This window comes from Falco naumanni, chromosome 2 (genome assembly GCF_017639655.2).
Source record: "Falco naumanni isolate bFalNau1 chromosome 2, bFalNau1.pat, whole genome shotgun sequence".
Taxonomy (NCBI): domain Eukaryota; kingdom Metazoa; phylum Chordata; class Aves; order Falconiformes; family Falconidae; genus Falco; species Falco naumanni.
The window spans coordinates 14465042-14481421 of NC_054055.1; the positions used below are offsets into that span (position 1 = coordinate 14465042).

Genomic DNA, 16380 nt, shown 5'->3' on the forward strand with positions numbered 1-16380 from the left:
CAAACTGTTGTTTTAAATGATTGCATGTAGCTTCCAATTTAATCCCCATTCCCCTCCCAATGCACCCTAACAATTTACTCCTTATGCTGCAACACTGCAGCCCTAAATTTTAACTCTGTCATCTCTATACGCTGTTTTGCTTTGGGATGATGCTGACAGTGCTTTGAAAACCCAAACATAATGTGGAGCCTTGAGCCATCTTTCGTTTAGCTATGATGGATGGACGGATGTGTGTTTCCTGAACCTTAACCTCTTTCTGTTCCATAAAAATTTTCTTACTGATTTATTTCAGGCACCTGAAAGGATGTTTCTCAAATACACTGTGGATTTTTAGAGACATCATCCCTACCAGCTCTTCTCTAGCCCCTGTCTTGTTGGCCCACTGAATTTTATAATGCAGTGCTTTTATAAAGGTGGTGAGGAGTCAGGCAAAGAGATTATTTCACATCACAGCAGGTCTAGGGATTTGGGGATTCTGCAGTCTCTGAAGACCCCCTTATACAGTTTCAATGATTTAATTATATGATTTTTAACTATATTACTTTAGAATTGAACTAAAGTGATGTAATTATGGAAGAACAACTATTAGTCTAATATGTAAGTGCTTGTAAAATAGCTAAAATTTTATTACACAAGTATTAAGCCACTTTTCCTTGTTTAACTGTTTTCCCTCCAGAGTGTTGTACAAACTGAAGTATATTCCATCTTTTCCTAAACCAATCCAGCTGATAGGAAAAACTGCATGTGGACAATCCTCAAGTAACAGAAGCAATAGGGATGCTTAGACATTTTAATATGAATAAAGACTTCTTTTCAGAGACTTAATTGCCTGCATTCTTTGCTCAGTTGTCTGTGGGGTATCCAGTTTATCTAGGCTTTGTTAGTTTCCCAGCCCCCCATTTCCTTAGTTTCCCAACCCCCCATTTCCTTCTTTTAAGACCATGAACAGAAGGTGTTGTGGGCAAGCAGGCTTCTTCTCACTCTGAAAGCCACCGTTGTCCCAGCTATGGCTGAATTAGATCTATTCATCTTTACAGGGTCTTGCAGAGGCGTGCTGCTTTTTGAGCACCGATTACTTCTCAGGGCTTACACAGCTCTATCAAGACTGTCACTGATTTACAGCTACATGAACTGAGGCTTTATCCATCCCTGGATTTGTTATTGGAGCTTGTAGCCCTGTGGCTGCATTTCCTACCTGAAATGGCAGGCGAAGGCCTTGATGGGCAGCGACAGTCGGCGCTTTGCACAGCTGCAGGCCAGCTCGGTGCAGGCCCTGATCTGCGAAGATCTTAATGAGGGAAGGAAGGGAAATCCTGTATGTGATGGTCAGAACAGGGGCTTCTTGCTCTTCCTGTCAGGGCTTCCTACACCTACTGCTTGGAAACACATTAACCCCCGCCTCAGCTCAGCCCCCAGGACAAGCTCTGGGAGCAGGGCTGGGGGCAGGCCTGCCTGCAGTCCTCCCTTTGCAATCAACCCTCCAGCTGCCCCAGCTAGCCCCACTAGGCTGGGGCCAATTTCCTCATCAATTAGCAACAATTAGCAGCAGCTCTCCAGATAAGAATAAAGCAGCCTGGGGAGGCAACTGGGGCTGACTTTTCTGTAGCTGTGATCATGGAGGGCTTTGTCTATCCCCGCTTTGGCATGTACCAGAGCTTCAGGGGTAACCTCACGCCAAGCCACAGCAGGGGCCTAATGGGGAAACAGCCCAACTGGAAGCAGACCAAAAGCAGTGGCATTAGCCCCTTCCTCGGGGCACCCCTCAGCCCGCTCCCCTCTGACTGCCTGGGCAGCTACCGACCAGCCCTGCTGTCACAGGTGAGCCCCAAGCTGCACCAGGCTGACACCAAGGAGGTGGGTGTGCAGGTAAACCTGCAGGCTGATGCTGCCGTGCAGTGCTCGCTGGAGCTGCACGTGCTGCCCGTCAGCTGCCCCCACGGCCCCGCTGCCCTCTGCGCCCCAGGGTGCCTTGCCCTCTACTCACCCTTGCGGGACTGCTGCCTCTTCATGCTGCCTGAGGCCGCCAGGCCCCAGGAGAAGGGAGAGTCATCTGAAAAGACCTCTGAGGAGCAGAAGGTGAAGGATGGTGGCAGGGAGCGGCAGGTGGGCCAAGCAGAGGCTGCTGTGCCGAGGGAGAAGGCAGTGGAGGTGCCAGTGGAGGAGGCCGCGGCCCCCAGACGACAGACTGCCTTCCAGGTGTGTGGCCCTGGGGCTGGAGCCCACCCAGGGCAGGAGGGGTGGGGGGTGAACCACAAAGCCAGCCCAGGGAATATCCTTCCCGGTGTAAGGAGGGAGCTGGGCCAGGTGCTCCTGTGGTGCTGGAGGCTGCTCAGTGAACTTTCTCTCTGCAGTTTCTGGAGCAGAAGTATGGCTATTTCCACTGTAAAGACTGCAATACCAGATGGGAGAGTGCCTACGTGTGGTGCATTTCTGGAAGCAACAAGGTATTTAGCAAGTAATTTATTGCTCCTGAGATTAAGAATGGCACCAAATCTGCCACAAATCAAGATGTTTTGGCACAAATTTAGGTACCTGTACTGAACACCCCAAGTAAGTCTCTGTAGTAACTGAGAACTTGCTTTTTTCAGGTATACTTCAAGCAGCTCTGTCGCAGATGCCAAAAGGGCTTGAATCCCTATCGAGTGGAAGCAATCCGGTGCCAGGTAAGTTGCTTTTCTATATCCTGGTAAGACTGCTGGAGTTTGTCATATACTCTAATAGTTTACAGTTGCTGAATTCAATACTGACTTTGTGGAAGAGAACTTGCTTTCATCAAAGTACTGGGAAGTGTTATTTGGGAAAGGTGCAACAAGCTAGGATTCTCCTGCTCATGGCTCTACATGAATGGTTCTCTGTTCATGCAGTGTTATGCCTAGCTACAAGTAGTAGGGTATGGTTTTGTGCTTCTAGGTGAGAAGGCTCTTACAGCTTAACTCCACAGGGTTTTTACCACAAGAGCTCTTTCAAGTGCATCAGCCCAAATGTGTTGCTGTGATTAAGGAAAACTAAATGTCAGTTTAACATGAAGTGTGAGCACCTTTGATCTACTACTAATAAAATGTCTTTTTTCTAAAGACCTGTTCAAAGACTTGTTGTTCCTGCCCTTGGAAGAAAAGACATGTTGATATCAAGAAGCCTCATCGCCAAGAGCTCTGCGGCCGTTGCAAAGGCAAGAGGCTGTCCTGTGGCAACACTTACAGCTTCAAATACATTGTCTGATCACTGTGCCCTCTTCTGTTCGTGCTTTGCACTCTGTGAATCTCTTGCAATGTTTTGACTTTAGGCTTTTGACCTCGCATTGGATAATGGATAAAGACTTTTGTATTATTTATAGAATATATAATGGGTAAAGACTTTTGTATTATTTATGAAGTGTATAACTTAATTGAACTTTACTCACAGCATATGTACAATAAACATTTGCACTACTTTGCTACCCCTTAGTTTCATCTTGCTGGAATGAAAGAGGAAAAATTACATCTGGAAGGAAATGGAACCAATTTGATTTCTTAACGAAAAGAGGTTTTGGTTTCAGCTGCCTTTAGGGAATGCTAAAATTAAAACTGTGAGAGCAGGTTGTTCCTGCAGTCACTCAAACCGAACTAGTGTGGATGATGCAAATGCTCTGGAACATAAAGTCTGGGGTAAGTGCTTCTACAAGTGTCTTTTCATACTGCCTCTGTCAAATGTATTAAAAAATCACAGCAGTTTGATAATCAAAGACTACATGCCAGAAGACTATGTCTATAAGATTTGAGGGGAGAAGCATAAGCTTCACATGTCTTCTAGCTGATGAGGGGAAAATGCCTCTTGAGCTGGGGTATCTGTGATGGAATGTAACAAATTCTCTCTCTAGACTTAGTGTCCCGAAAGAGGTAGAACAAGTTCCTATGTCCCCAATTCAAATACAGGCTTGTGCATCAGAAGCTTTCCAGTCATGTAAGCCATCTCCAGGGTTGGTGGCTTAAATGTAACTGAATGTGCTTTCCCAGGGACAAAATGCAGTCAGGGGAATCCCAATTAAAGTACTGCTATTGCAGCAGCACAGTGGGGCATTACTGCAGTTCACGTTGCCTAGACTTCAGTGAGGCCTTGTTGGGATTAAATCATCTTCTTTCTATTGTACCTGAAGTTCTGGAATGATGCTAAGAAAGCTAGATGGTTACATCATGGGTTTTGTCTGTGAAGAACCGTAGAATACTTTAGGGGTGGAAGGAACCTCTAGAGGCTCATACTCTGTGGAAGTCTGATTAAATAAAGTTGCTCAGGGTAGTGGTTAATGGATTGTAATCTACCTGCAAGACAGTAACAAGTGCTGTATAGCAAGCAGGTGGCCTGTCCTGGAACCTGTCCTGTTCAATGTCTTTACCACCAACCTGAGAGAGGTAGCAGAGTGTACTTCTGAAGTCTGCAGGTGACAGCAAACTGGGGGGGCAAGCCAATGCAGGTGAGGGCAGTGCTGCCATTTGGAGAGATCTCTGCTGACTGGAGGATGGGCCAACAAGAGCCCTGTGATATTCAGCAGGTGCAAGAGGGAATCCCAACCCCTGGATGGGGAGTACCCTTTGTAGTGACACAGACAGGGGGACTGCCTGGCTGGGGAGCAGCTCGTTGGAAAATGCCCTTGGGGTTTGGTTGGCAGTGGGCTGGTGTGGAGCCAGCAGCAAAGGGCAGCAACCACATCCTTGGCTCTACAAACAGAAGTAGAGCCAGCAGAGCAGGGGAAGCGATTATTCCTCTTTACTCGGCACTCACCAGACCACATCTAGATTACTGTATCCAGTTTCGGGCTCTCTAGTGAGAAAGTTTTTTTTTCAACGTAATGAACAGTTTCACCATAAATGATGGGGGGGAAAAAAAGTGCGTCTTTTGAGGGTTGCTGATCACAGGTACTATCTGCAACAGTATAGATTCAGACAATGCAATCTTCGCAAGCACATACACTGTTGTGATTATATATGACTTTTATATTTTAGTTAACTGTATGTACTGATCCAAATATCAACCAAAGTTACTTCACAAAAATGGTAAGTGTATTTACAGAGTGAATAAGTTACATATTTGCCAGAATAAAAGTCTCAGATGTGCAACAGATTTACATGCATACATTTAACACTGGACAGCAGTTAAATGTAAGAAAAAAACCATAAAGGGATGACTTTAATATATACATTACAAATACAATAAGACATCTCCTTGAAGAAACTTAACATGAGAACTTGCATTTCACGTTAATATTTTTACTTTTTATACTCAAAATTTTTATTAAATAAAAATATGCATGCATATCAGGTCAAAGGATTTGACTCTGTGATGGGACTTTCTCCTACAAAATGGCAAGTTAAATTATATCAACCATCCTTTAATAGTATAAATATCTTCATAAAAGCAACCCTCTAGTAGAAAGCAGCCAAAGTCCTTTTTTAAAAAAAAAAAAAAAAAAAAAAAAAAGGGAAGAAAATCTACCAAGACCATTCATGATGCTTGGGGGGGCCTAAGAACAGACCTCTGCAATATGATCCAGTACCTTCAGAGACAGTAGCCTAGTAACATTAGGAAATGTACTTCATAGCAGCTCGTTGTTTTAAGATACAGTAATCATATTCAAATTACAGTGTACATTAAACTGTAGTCCATTTACAACTTGTTTCATATACACAGGCTCTCAGCTTTTGACCAACAAGTTTGCGAGATTCTGTGGCCAGCTTCATTCTGCCCATCTTTCACTCAACCAAAAAAAGAAAAATGTACAAGGTGGGGTTTTTTTAACAAAAAATATTATTTTGTGAAGGAAACATTGCACTTTTGCCAACCTAAAATTAATTTGCTATAAAGGAAGTATTGTTCAGTGTAGTAGGCTTTGGTATGCAATGGAAGTCACTTCTTCAGTAGTGAGTTGCAGTTGCTCAGTGAAATGCTAACTGATTTTTGTGCAACACAGAACAAAGGATGTTGTCCCAGATGCTCTATGCTACCTTTGTCCTTACAGTATTGCTACACATTTGAAGTTCAGCCCATATCTTTTTAGAAGAGATCCTAAATGTAGCAAGAGTGAGCACAGTTTGACCAAACCTTTGCAAGGCTGAGAAGACATTGAGCCACCTCACTCCAGCAGGGCAGCACTCCCAGCTTGAAAGAGGACACAAGAGTCCTGTCAGAGACTTGTGCCGGAAATGCTGGAGTCTGGAAGAAAAGTATTGATGACCCGGTAACTCTGAGCTCTGCGAATCATGTCGCGGATCTCTATATTCAGTTCCATTAATTTGGTACAGATTTCAGTCAGGCTCTGGTTGGAGCCCACCAGTGCATAGGTGCCCGTCTGACCCAAGGTTTGGTGCCGAAAGTAAATGTTCAGTAGTGTCTGGACTTCATCATCAGAGCTACTTCCAAAGATATCATTGGGCCACAAAATCCTGCAATCAAACAGGAAAAGAATGTGTGTATCATTATGGGTTTATTAGCACAGATGGAAACTAGGTGTTAGAGATCTCTAAAAGGAGAACTGACTCACACATGCTTATAAGCCAAAAGCAACTCGCTCTCTTATGCTACTCATTTGTTACTCAGACTCTGCTATCAGGCACTGAAATCACATAAAAGCGCAACTCCTATTACTGGGAAAAAAAAGGCTAAGAAAACTCATTCAAATCAGTGAAACTGGGCTGAATGTTAGCTGATGCCAGTGACATATACCTTAAGGAATTGGCTCTATAAGAAGATTCTCAAGAGCCTCACAGAAGTACTTTCAATCTATGCAATGTAATTATCTTAATTGTTGCAAGCGTACATGTTTGTATTACTGATTTGATATCATTGTTTGTGGTACACCCCCAAAAAAGTTAAGAATATCAATGCCCCCATGTACCTTGTTGAAACATACTAACTTAATTATACTGACTTGGCACATTACATTTAGTATGAAGTCAGGAAGATAATAAATGCTTATTTTTCTAATAACATCAAAGTCTAATATGAGCCATGTAGCAAAACTTGCCTGCATTCTCTTATTTGTCGGACAGCTTTAACAAGTTCATTGTTTTTCAGACACTCCAGCATGGACTGAATAGCTGCTTCTGTAGAATTGAATGTGGGCTCAGATTCTGTCGCCAGAGGTTCAGCTGCGATTGCAGCAGTAGCATCCTTAAGATTTTTCTTCAACTCACTCAGCTCTCTTGACATATTTAACAGCTGTTCCAAGGAGAAAGATGAGAGATGGGTATTTTCATTCTCCATAGGCACCAAAGGGAATAGGTATTTCAAGTCTGTTCATACTACGTTGGATGTACACATTATGGAAAAGACTCTAGTTTTACACAAGGACATTTCTTGATCTCAGTGCTCTGTACAATATAGGGAAAACACAAACTACAGATTTTTAAGCTCTGTGCTTCCTTTAACCCTATGCAAGAGCACAACAATCTCTTATTTTTCATCCCTGCTACTTTTCATATATCTTAGTTGAAAAGTTTAAGAAAGCATATACTTCTAGCAATGATGATGTTACTCATTTACAAAACACGTGCAGGATCTGATATGATTAACAGATGGACAGGAATTGTATAACCCTTTGCCAGGCTGAAAAGTTAATAGGGCACAAGACTCATAAATCGCTCATAAGTGAACAGTTCATTTCTAAAGATCTACCTTTTCATGCCCATACATGCTAAAAAATAACCATTGTCACATGAACTAACAATGGAAATCCCTTTGAATAATTATGGCTCCAGCAAAACATGCAAATTTCATGGTGAAACAGCTATTCCTCGTATTACTGTTCCCCAGTTTCATAGGCTGCATCATGTATAACAGTGTAACTGTAAAATACAGTTCAGAGATCAATTATCTTATAAGGAACAAAAAACATTCCTAAAATTTAGATTACTCTAAGACTAGATGCCTACTGTCCTGTCTTCTCCTGAAAGTGAACAGCCCAATCACACTACAAGCCAGCCTTCAGAACAGTTCCTAAGTATTCAAATTCTTTGTACTACTAGAGCACATCTGATAAATAAAGCCTTTCCATTTACAGAGAATCTTTAAACTACTAGAATCTGTCATAAAATACATTTTATAGCTTCCAATTTTGTTTTACAGCTACAAGCAAAGTACAATAATTTCTTCCCCTCAATAGTTTTAAATATGTACACCTTATGAGGAGAAAAATAAATATGGAATGGCAAGTTAAATCTTTCCTTAAATGACGATCATCCAACTTACAGTGATCACCTCAAAGATCTTTCAAGGTGTTACGTATTTAATGCAATTGCTGAAAATAAATTACACTAACAGTATTGTTCTTGAGTTCTTTAAAGTAAGATACATAGATTTATCTAACCCCAAAAAGCTATCTGGGTCAAAAGTGATAGCGTGCTGTGTCAAAAATATTTAAAGTTTGTAAAAATCACAGAATTGAAGAGGCTTATGACATTAAGGTATTTCGTTAATTATATTTTTGAAATAGATTTAATACTGTTTGGAAACATTAAACTGAGTTTAATTTGTTTATCCAGAGAACAAGATCAGGCAGTACACTTGCAGTCAAAATACAAAGTAGTTCTACTTTACACATCTTTACTTGCTCAGGTAAGACAGGACACAAAACCATTTAATAGCTGTTTGTCAAAAACTGCTGCTGATGTTTCTAGTATAATGCACACACAATGGAGACAGTTTATATGGCTGGAAATTACAATACATTAGTCCAGCAAAACCCTTAATTTTGCATCCTTATTAAGATTAATTTACCAAATTATTTGGTTATTGCCATGCTAACAAGTGCTCGTGGTCTAAGCATCTCCATAAAGTTCAGATAAAATCAGTCATGATCTAGGAAAAGGCTATTTTCTGCATGCGTGAAGAAGGCTCATTGTCCCTAAAAATTAAAGCCTCAAATAAAATAAAATTAAATCACTTGCAGATTGTTCATACAGTGTGAGCCTTCCCTACATGTACAGTGTATGAGTGAAGTTAAGATTTCATATATCATACTGGTTTGTTACGTACCTCTGGCATGGAACTGACTTCATGCACTTGTCCGATGAGTTTACAGTAGGACTGAAAAAGCAACAGCAGCTGGAAGTGCAGTTTATATAATCTCTGACACAGTTCCAATTGCTAAGGAAGATTTCCAGCAGAAAAACAATTAATACAGATCAGCGAGTTGGGATAATTTTCAATAACTAATAAAATACATTGAGATAGTTCAGTTCTCGAAAACCATTATTTTACTGAAGTACAATCATGTACTATTTCAGAAAACAAGTAATGTTCTTTTTTCTACAGGTAAGTCACACAAAACATTGAAAATCAAAATTCTAATAGCTAGCTCTCACATAGCACACGTCAGCATCAATCTCAAAGCAGTTTATACAGGTTAGCTTCACTGTCTGCAGTTTGCAGCTGGAAAGCAGAGGCAGAATATGGGGGAAATTGCTGCATAGAACATAAAACTCTTTAAAACTTCAGAAATGGTCAAAGACCTCTTCTGAGAGGGTGAAAATCCAAGATAGAAGCAATGAAGTAGTTGTCCAAGAGGGTCAAAGCTCCTGCCTGCTTCTCTGAGGAAGAGAGGCAATAAATCCAGCCAGGAGTGGGAAGGGGGAAATGCCAGCTCTGCAACTTAAACCTCAGCTCATGGATTTTCCACCACCTTAAAGAAACCATACAACAGATGGATGGAGTTCAATGTGTAAGAGGGCATCCGGCTTCTACAATTTATTCTCCCAGATTAAGCAGATACTGTTCTATGAATATTAACTGGTTTCCTCCAGCGTAACGTGCAGCACCACGCAAAAGGTGTCAGACACACTGAAATAACATGCAATGGGCACATCTGCCAGAGAACTCAAGTTAATATGCTTATAGTTCTGGTGTCCATGTGTCTTATCAGGAAGGGGAATCTCCTGGTTCCACAGCTGGATCACAGTGGGGAAGGGAGGAATATTTAATCTTTGGCAAATTACAGAAGAAATGAAAATTCTGCAAGTAGAAGTCAGGAGGCCTCCTGAACCTTTGGCAGGAAAGCCTTACAGACTTCAAACCATATTTGATTTGTTTTCTCTTACAGATACAGTGACCGTGACCAAGGCTGGGCTCCATGATCTTCCCATTTGCTTGAAGGAACCAGAGCAGAGTTCCATGCCAAACATGGCAGAAAAGAAGCAGCAGCTATTAATGTCTTTGCTTCCTTACAGCACTTCATACACGCTTAGCTACCAGCACATACTTCAGCTGTTTGCTGAACAGGGCTCTGCAAATGCCAGCACAAATACTAATAAAAAGTACTTTAAAAATATTGTAAATGTTAACTTGACTGAAGTGTTTATTTACATATGGTTCAATATTTAAGCACCAGGGTTTTTATTAATAAGCCAAAATAAGAACCATATTCTTAGTGTTCCAGTTCCCCAGATTTCTGTACCAACGGGACAAGGCTGAGGGGCCAAGGTCGAAAGAGATGTTCATTGGCAAATTTCATCTTTGTTCGTCAGGGAAGGGTGGACACCAACTACCCATCCACCAACAGCCAGCCAAGGGCACTGCCAAAATCAGGCAGAGCCAGCCTCTCCTCCTGGAGGAGGTTTCTGGCGGAGAGCGGGAGCAGGAGGAGCTTGCCAAGGCAGCGGGTGCCAGCCTGGCCAGGCTCACCCTGCTGAAGGCCACGCAGACAGGGCTGCTTGCTCCGCTGCGGCAGCAGAGTTCAGCACTGTAAAACTGCCCGGTCTGAGCTCTCTGCTTCTGGTATCTGAGGTGGGCTGCTCAATGTTTGTTACTGGTGAGCAGGGTCAGAGTGTTCCTGCCCCAAACGGAAGGGAGGAATCCCACCAGACCTATGCCGCAGCGAAGACCCAGAGGAGCTGAAGGAAGGCCCAGCAGATCCATGGTGGGGAAAAAAGGGAGGGAACAGGTGTACGACCTGCTAGGACAGAACTGACTTGTGGCCAAGAGAATGAAGAGGCAGGGCATGAGGGACACTGCCTGTCCAATAAACCTGCCCAGAGGCCACTCTCTGTAACTGAGGTCATGCAGCACTGCCAGGCTTGCATCTGTGTGGCTAACCCCTCTTCTCCCAGAATAAAGAGTGGCTGTTTAGATACAACCTCTTGGAAATGGCTCTGTCTTCTGTGGTCATGCATGTCACGGGCTGGCTGGCCCCCCAGCCAGCGGGGGTGCTAACCCACCAGCCGCAGCACCAGCCAGGGGGCACATGCTCGCTCCTGGTCCAGTTTGGGTCACTGGTAGGGACACAGCTTGAGGCTCTCCAGTTGGGATCAAATTCACTCTATTCACATTTTGGAGAACTGGCAACACTACAGAGCAGTTACATACATGTATACTTGAAGTTCAGGGAGTTAAAAATTAATTGAAAACAAGGGCACGGCATAACAGTTAAAAAAAATGAAAATCTCACGATAGCTTGGCACATAACACATGATTTTTTTTTTTTAGTCTTTGGGGAATAGTAACTCAGTTTAATTCTTCTGGCTGCTAACCTGAATGAAGACAAACTAAGGTCAAATCGAAGACACAAGTTTGCCTCACTCAGTATTTAGCTACCATATCAAGTAACTCAATTTTTATTCTTCCTGAATAAGTGTTAGAAACCAATAGTGGTGAAGCTATTCATCACGATATAAACAAAATCTATTTGAAACAAAACTTCAACTATATATTGGAGTTTTTCATTAGGACAATTCAAAAATTCTGAGTTTTAAAATAACAAAACCTTTTCTCTTCCACTTCAGCATATCATATACATTCAAAGGCTTGACTTCTTAAAAAAATATGTAGAAGACCATTTAAAACAGCATATGAAGGTGTCAGAATTTTTGGACAGTATTTTTAGATTTCACAAAACACAGCTTAGTAAATTATTTTAATCACTGCATGTATTCTACAGGAAAATTATAATGAAAAAGGAAAACATGCTTAGAAGTAAAACAGTAAAATTGGGGTGTATTAGTCCATCTACAGATGGACAAAGAATATGAAAGAACTTCAACTTACTGCAAGAGATTCCATTTGCTACACAGCAAGCATGGCACAGGAGAAAAGGAAAGGAAAGAAAGTATAGTGTCAGTGTAATGCATGCAATAGGAAGCACAGCCCATCTTTAACAGCATAACTTGTCAGCAGTATTAGCAACGCTTGCCTCAACCTGATAACTGGTTGGAAATACCACATACAACATGCACAGCATTCTTATTAAAATCAAGCTTTAATTCTAATGGTAAATTCCAATCTAGATATCCTCAGTTAGATTTTCAGATTTATTAGTTTTGATTTATCCCACTCGGTAGCTCAGGAATTTACAGTGAAATTATGTTAGAAAACTCTTGAAATAATACTTTTATGTAAATTTGCTTTCTTTGTTATTAAAAAGAGCTCATATTGCAAAGTACTAAAAAAAATTAGGCACAGCGTTCAAGTGAGGAACAGAACTGAACTCTGTTATTTATGAATACTTCTATTTTTGGATGTAATAGATGTAATGAAATTTCTGGGTAAGCTTTTTGACTGCTGGGTTTATCACTTGGCACATTACAATGGAAACATTTTGCATGTAACTTCTAAGTTATTACTATCATAAAAAAAAATACAAATCCATGGAAAATACTAGTTTGGTTTCACTACATGGCAGTGCCACAAGCTGAGACAGCTTTGTATTCCTTCCTCTCACCAGTAATAATTCACTGATTCATAATTCTGGAGTTATTAAAATGTCAGCGTTAAGTCCTGTTGCAACAGTAATAAAAGTTCTAATTGATCTACATTAGCATTTCAAAGATTAGGTGACTAACTTCTCAAAAAAAATTTACCTCTGTTCTTTGCAGAGGACTAACATTTTCACGCTGTGTACATCTAATGCAGCTTTCCTTATTTATATATATTACATTCTCATGATATTTTAGATGAACAGAGTCATCAGGTAAATGCCATAACTAACAAACACAATGACATCTGCCCAGTTACAGCCTGATGTCTGTGCATATATGCCCATGGTGTTAATAAACATTTTGAATTTTTCTTAAAGTTATTTACCTTACCATCAATACAAAAGCAGCAAACACAGATATGTGAAATAACGCTAACTTTGTATAGCCTAATGAAATATTTCCGTCTGTCTTCTTTCCATGGGCCTTACTATTAAAAAATATATGAAAAGTATTGTCCCAAATCCTGAACTACTCTTCTATAAAACCATGACAATCTAAGCTTTAAGCTCTTGTGATGATTAACTTTATGCCTTTACTATTGCTTGAATAGTTTTTTTCTTTTATTTAGTACCTTGAAAAAAAAACTTTGTATCTTAGCTTCCACACAGTTCACATAAATTAAGCTTTGTAAAGCTAAATTCAAACTAAGAAGAGGACAAGAGCAGACAGATACTGTGCTCTAGTAAACTCACAGGTGTGCTGACTTGTGTTTTTTAAATCTTGTTTGCCGCTGTCTCAAGCACCTCTGAAGTTTAGTGTGCCACTGAGTCTCATTGTGACTTTCAAAAATATTGGAATCCACACATAATTTCTAATTTGCCATGGAATTTACTTTAAAGAAGTGGTGGGGGTGGGTGGGTGGGTGGGGAGCAGCAAATAAGTGAATTCCATGGGTGTTTTTTTTCCAGAAAACTGTCTTTGTACTGCTTCCAAAAAAATGGGGTGGGGCAGAGGTTTCACATTACATGAAAAAACCTTCTTCATGGACATAAAATACACTGGATATAAAATCTTCCTAAACTACTGATGCTCAACTCCATATTGCTCTACAATTTCATGACTGTAACTTACCTTCCTCTTTTTCAGCATAAAATTAAATATTCCTTGGAAGTTGAAAAGACACTAATTATGGGACTAAGTGACATTTCTTTTAGTCCCCAGCAGCAAGGGCTCAGGTGGAATGATCCTAGCCTTCACTCTTCTTCTCAATTTCTAGTTTAATTCCTATAGTAAGGGAAGTGTTGTTTTAGGTTAGTCGATAGACGCTACACAGTTAGTGGTTTCGGCAGCTGAAAATACCAGAAGTTTAGAGTATTTGGATCACTTGCACAGTCCTTTATGCAGCTAGTAAATGCTGCACGTAAGAAGGACACTCACCCTAGCAGCAAGCAACACTCTGATTTAGTTTTTTATTGAGACAGAGAATTACTGTTCTGTACTATCAGCAGACGAGGAAGACAGCAAAGCACTGATCTTTAGATCATGGGCCTTCTTACTTCTTTCAAGGAATCATTTTTACATACTGAAAAGAGATGAGAGTTACACAATTATTTCTCAAGACATTAACACTTCACTGGCAACACAGTCTTCAGTCATTTATTGGCACAGGAGAGTCCCACTGTAAGCAAGTAACTGCTGCATGTAAGGGGTTTTAATTCTAAGTACATTTTTTCAGGTATTCTATTTGACTTGACATGCCAGCAGACAAAAGCTTTTCCCACAATCTAAGAAAGTGGGTATACATATAAAAATTTGTATATCAGAGGGGAAAAAAAAAAGAGACACAGCATATGCTGTGCATTCTTAAATACCCACTGGACTTGAAGGATAGTAGAAACTGTTCTGTCTGGAGAGAGCTAAAACACAGCTGTGTTCCTCCTTTAGAAAAGCTGCCTACCCAGGCTAATTTTACCTCATTGTCAATCGATGGATGGATTTGTCAAACAGCAGTCAGATAACTGATTACTGATTATTAAGAATTTCTGTTTTAACAATGAGACTCATTGTGCCTTGAGCTTTACTGTAACTCAACTCCAGATGACTATGGTGTGCACCTCCAGCCTTGTTGGTGGCCTAGAGTAATTGAACCTTTAGCCACCGGGAAAGTCATAGCAACAAGTACATTCTGGATTTTGGGGGCAAATTTTTATGGGGTGCAGCATGTTTTAAACATCCATTAACAGTTTGAGTTTGCAAAGCACACATCCATTAGCTTGTGGTGAGCTTTGGGATGAGCAAGTTTTAAGAAAGGTGTATGGTGACTTCAGACTTAGAGAGTAAACTGAATGACTCATTAGGCTATAAAAACTTATTTGAATCAGCAGTGCTAATTGACAAGGAAAATAGGATCTTCCACTTATCACTTCTCCAGAAAAAAAATTCAAACAAAACCAGTCTTTGACTGGACTGAAAAAATCCCTGTGTAGTAAGGTTGAAGATAGTACCGATAGCTGTACTTATCTAAGACTGTTACACCTGGACAGACAATATAGTAGTAGGTGCAGTTATCTTTTGTCTATAAATTGACTCCTATGTGCTTGAGACTCTCTTGCTCAATGTAGCATCAAAGCTTACAAACCACAGACAAATCCAAACCATGTAATCTGTTGCAAGAATAACAGAGGGGTGGGAGAAGACATTCTGGGACATTAAGCTTTTACCCAATTTCAGAAAAGTTGCTAGCACTAGCAGCTGACCTAGACAACTTTTATTTCAAGCTTCTTTAATGTCAGAATAAGCAATTTTTGCTTTTTTCCATTTTCAGTAACTGTAACAATGGTCAACAAATTATGTGCAATTATTTTGAAATAAGATCTGATTAGAGAAACCAGTGCCAAGTTAGTTACCAGTGTCAGCAGGCATTTGTGATGCAACTGCTTGTGCTAATGTTGAATTTGGTCTGTCTCATCCGTAGAGGGGACTATAACAGCTTTTTACCAGGTGAGGAGCCCTGAGAATCTATGATTTCTGCCTTCTGTAGAGCAAGGTGTTGTTTTTAATTCCTTACAATTATTTCTGAAAGTTTTCCAGAAGTAGTCTGGGTTTGTGCTTAGCTAAGCATTTTTTTTAGGCCAGAAGTTTTCAGCAGAATTTCAGGCCCTAGTCTAGACCTCAATGAGTTTAGTATTTTAGGCTGGCTCCCTTGTGACTACCACTGTAAGACAGATCTTTTTACCTACAATTATTAGATTCTTTAGCCTTTCAGGTTGAGAGAGAAGAGGAGAGGAAAGATAAGAAAACAAATACTTGCCAGTCTAGGAGTAATTTTTTCTTGTCCCTTCCTAATACATTTCCTTAGTTTCCCTGGACTTTTCCTCCCATTACACTTCTGTTGAATAAACAGATTGTTCCTTTGGGAAGAGCTGCTTCAATTGACAGGTAAATGAGAAGGGGAAGAAAAGAAATATGCCTGTTGATCAAAGACCTACCATCCTGTCAACTTCCAAGGAATAATGCATTTCAGGCTGAAGGAACAATGCTGGGGAGAAACCAGGGATTTTTGAAGGAGTGAGAAACCCTTCTTTTCAGTCTGTTTGACTGGCAGTTAAAAATACTAATCCTGGCTTCACAAAACACACATTTAATTTGAAAGAGAGAGCACCTAGTTAAAAAAACGACACAAGTGGAACATGACATTTTCTAACTATTAGATGCATTTAAGGCC

The 16380-nt window shown here is 40.6% G+C and overlaps 2 protein-coding genes across 6 annotated transcripts in view; one reads left to right on the forward strand and one right to left on the reverse strand.

The window, feature by feature from the left end:
* The first annotated feature begins 1586 nt into the window (after positions 1-1586).
* Positions 1587-3219, forward strand: ZAR1L (zygote arrest 1 like). The gene is made up of 4 exons (XM_040584938.1): positions 1587-2196; positions 2352-2444; positions 2589-2663; positions 3076-3219. Exons 1-4 carry the CDS (start codon positions 1615-1617, stop codon positions 3217-3219), a joined length of 894 nt encoding a protein of 297 aa, XP_040440872.1. The 5' UTR covers positions 1587-1614.
* Positions 3220-4949: 1730 nt separating this feature from the next.
* Positions 4950-16380, reverse strand: part of FRY (FRY microtubule binding protein) — a 217443-nt gene continuing 206012 nt past the window's right edge. For 3 of the 5 annotated variants that reach the window (XM_040583936.1, XM_040583933.1, XM_040583932.1), the window contains 4 exons: positions 12007-12024; positions 9004-9114; positions 6995-7188; positions 4950-6413 (listed from right to left, as the gene is read on the reverse strand). In XM_040583936.1, the coding sequence (XP_040439870.1) occupies positions 6155-6413; positions 6995-7188; positions 9004-9114; positions 12007-12024 (582 nt within the window). In that variant the 3' untranslated portion in view covers positions 4950-6154. The remainder of the gene's footprint in view (positions 6414-6994; positions 7189-9003; positions 9115-12006; positions 12025-16380) is intronic. The other 2 variants (XM_040583935.1, XM_040583934.1) reach the window with 1 other exon arrangement.

Excerpts from the sequence above, each read along its gene's own strand:
- ZAR1L (XM_040584938.1), top strand. The coding sequence starts at position 1,615 with ATGGAGGGCTTTGTCTATCCCCGCTTTGGCATGTACCAGAGCTTCAGG. Across the intron at positions 2,197-2,351 it reads GACGACAGACTGCCTTCCAG|TTTCTGGAGCAGAAGTATGG; the intron begins GTGTGTGGCCCT and ends TTCTCTCTGCAG. Across the intron at positions 2,664-3,075 it reads TGGAAGCAATCCGGTGCCAG|ACCTGTTCAAAGACTTGTTG; the intron begins GTAAGTTGCTTT and ends TTTTTTCTAAAG.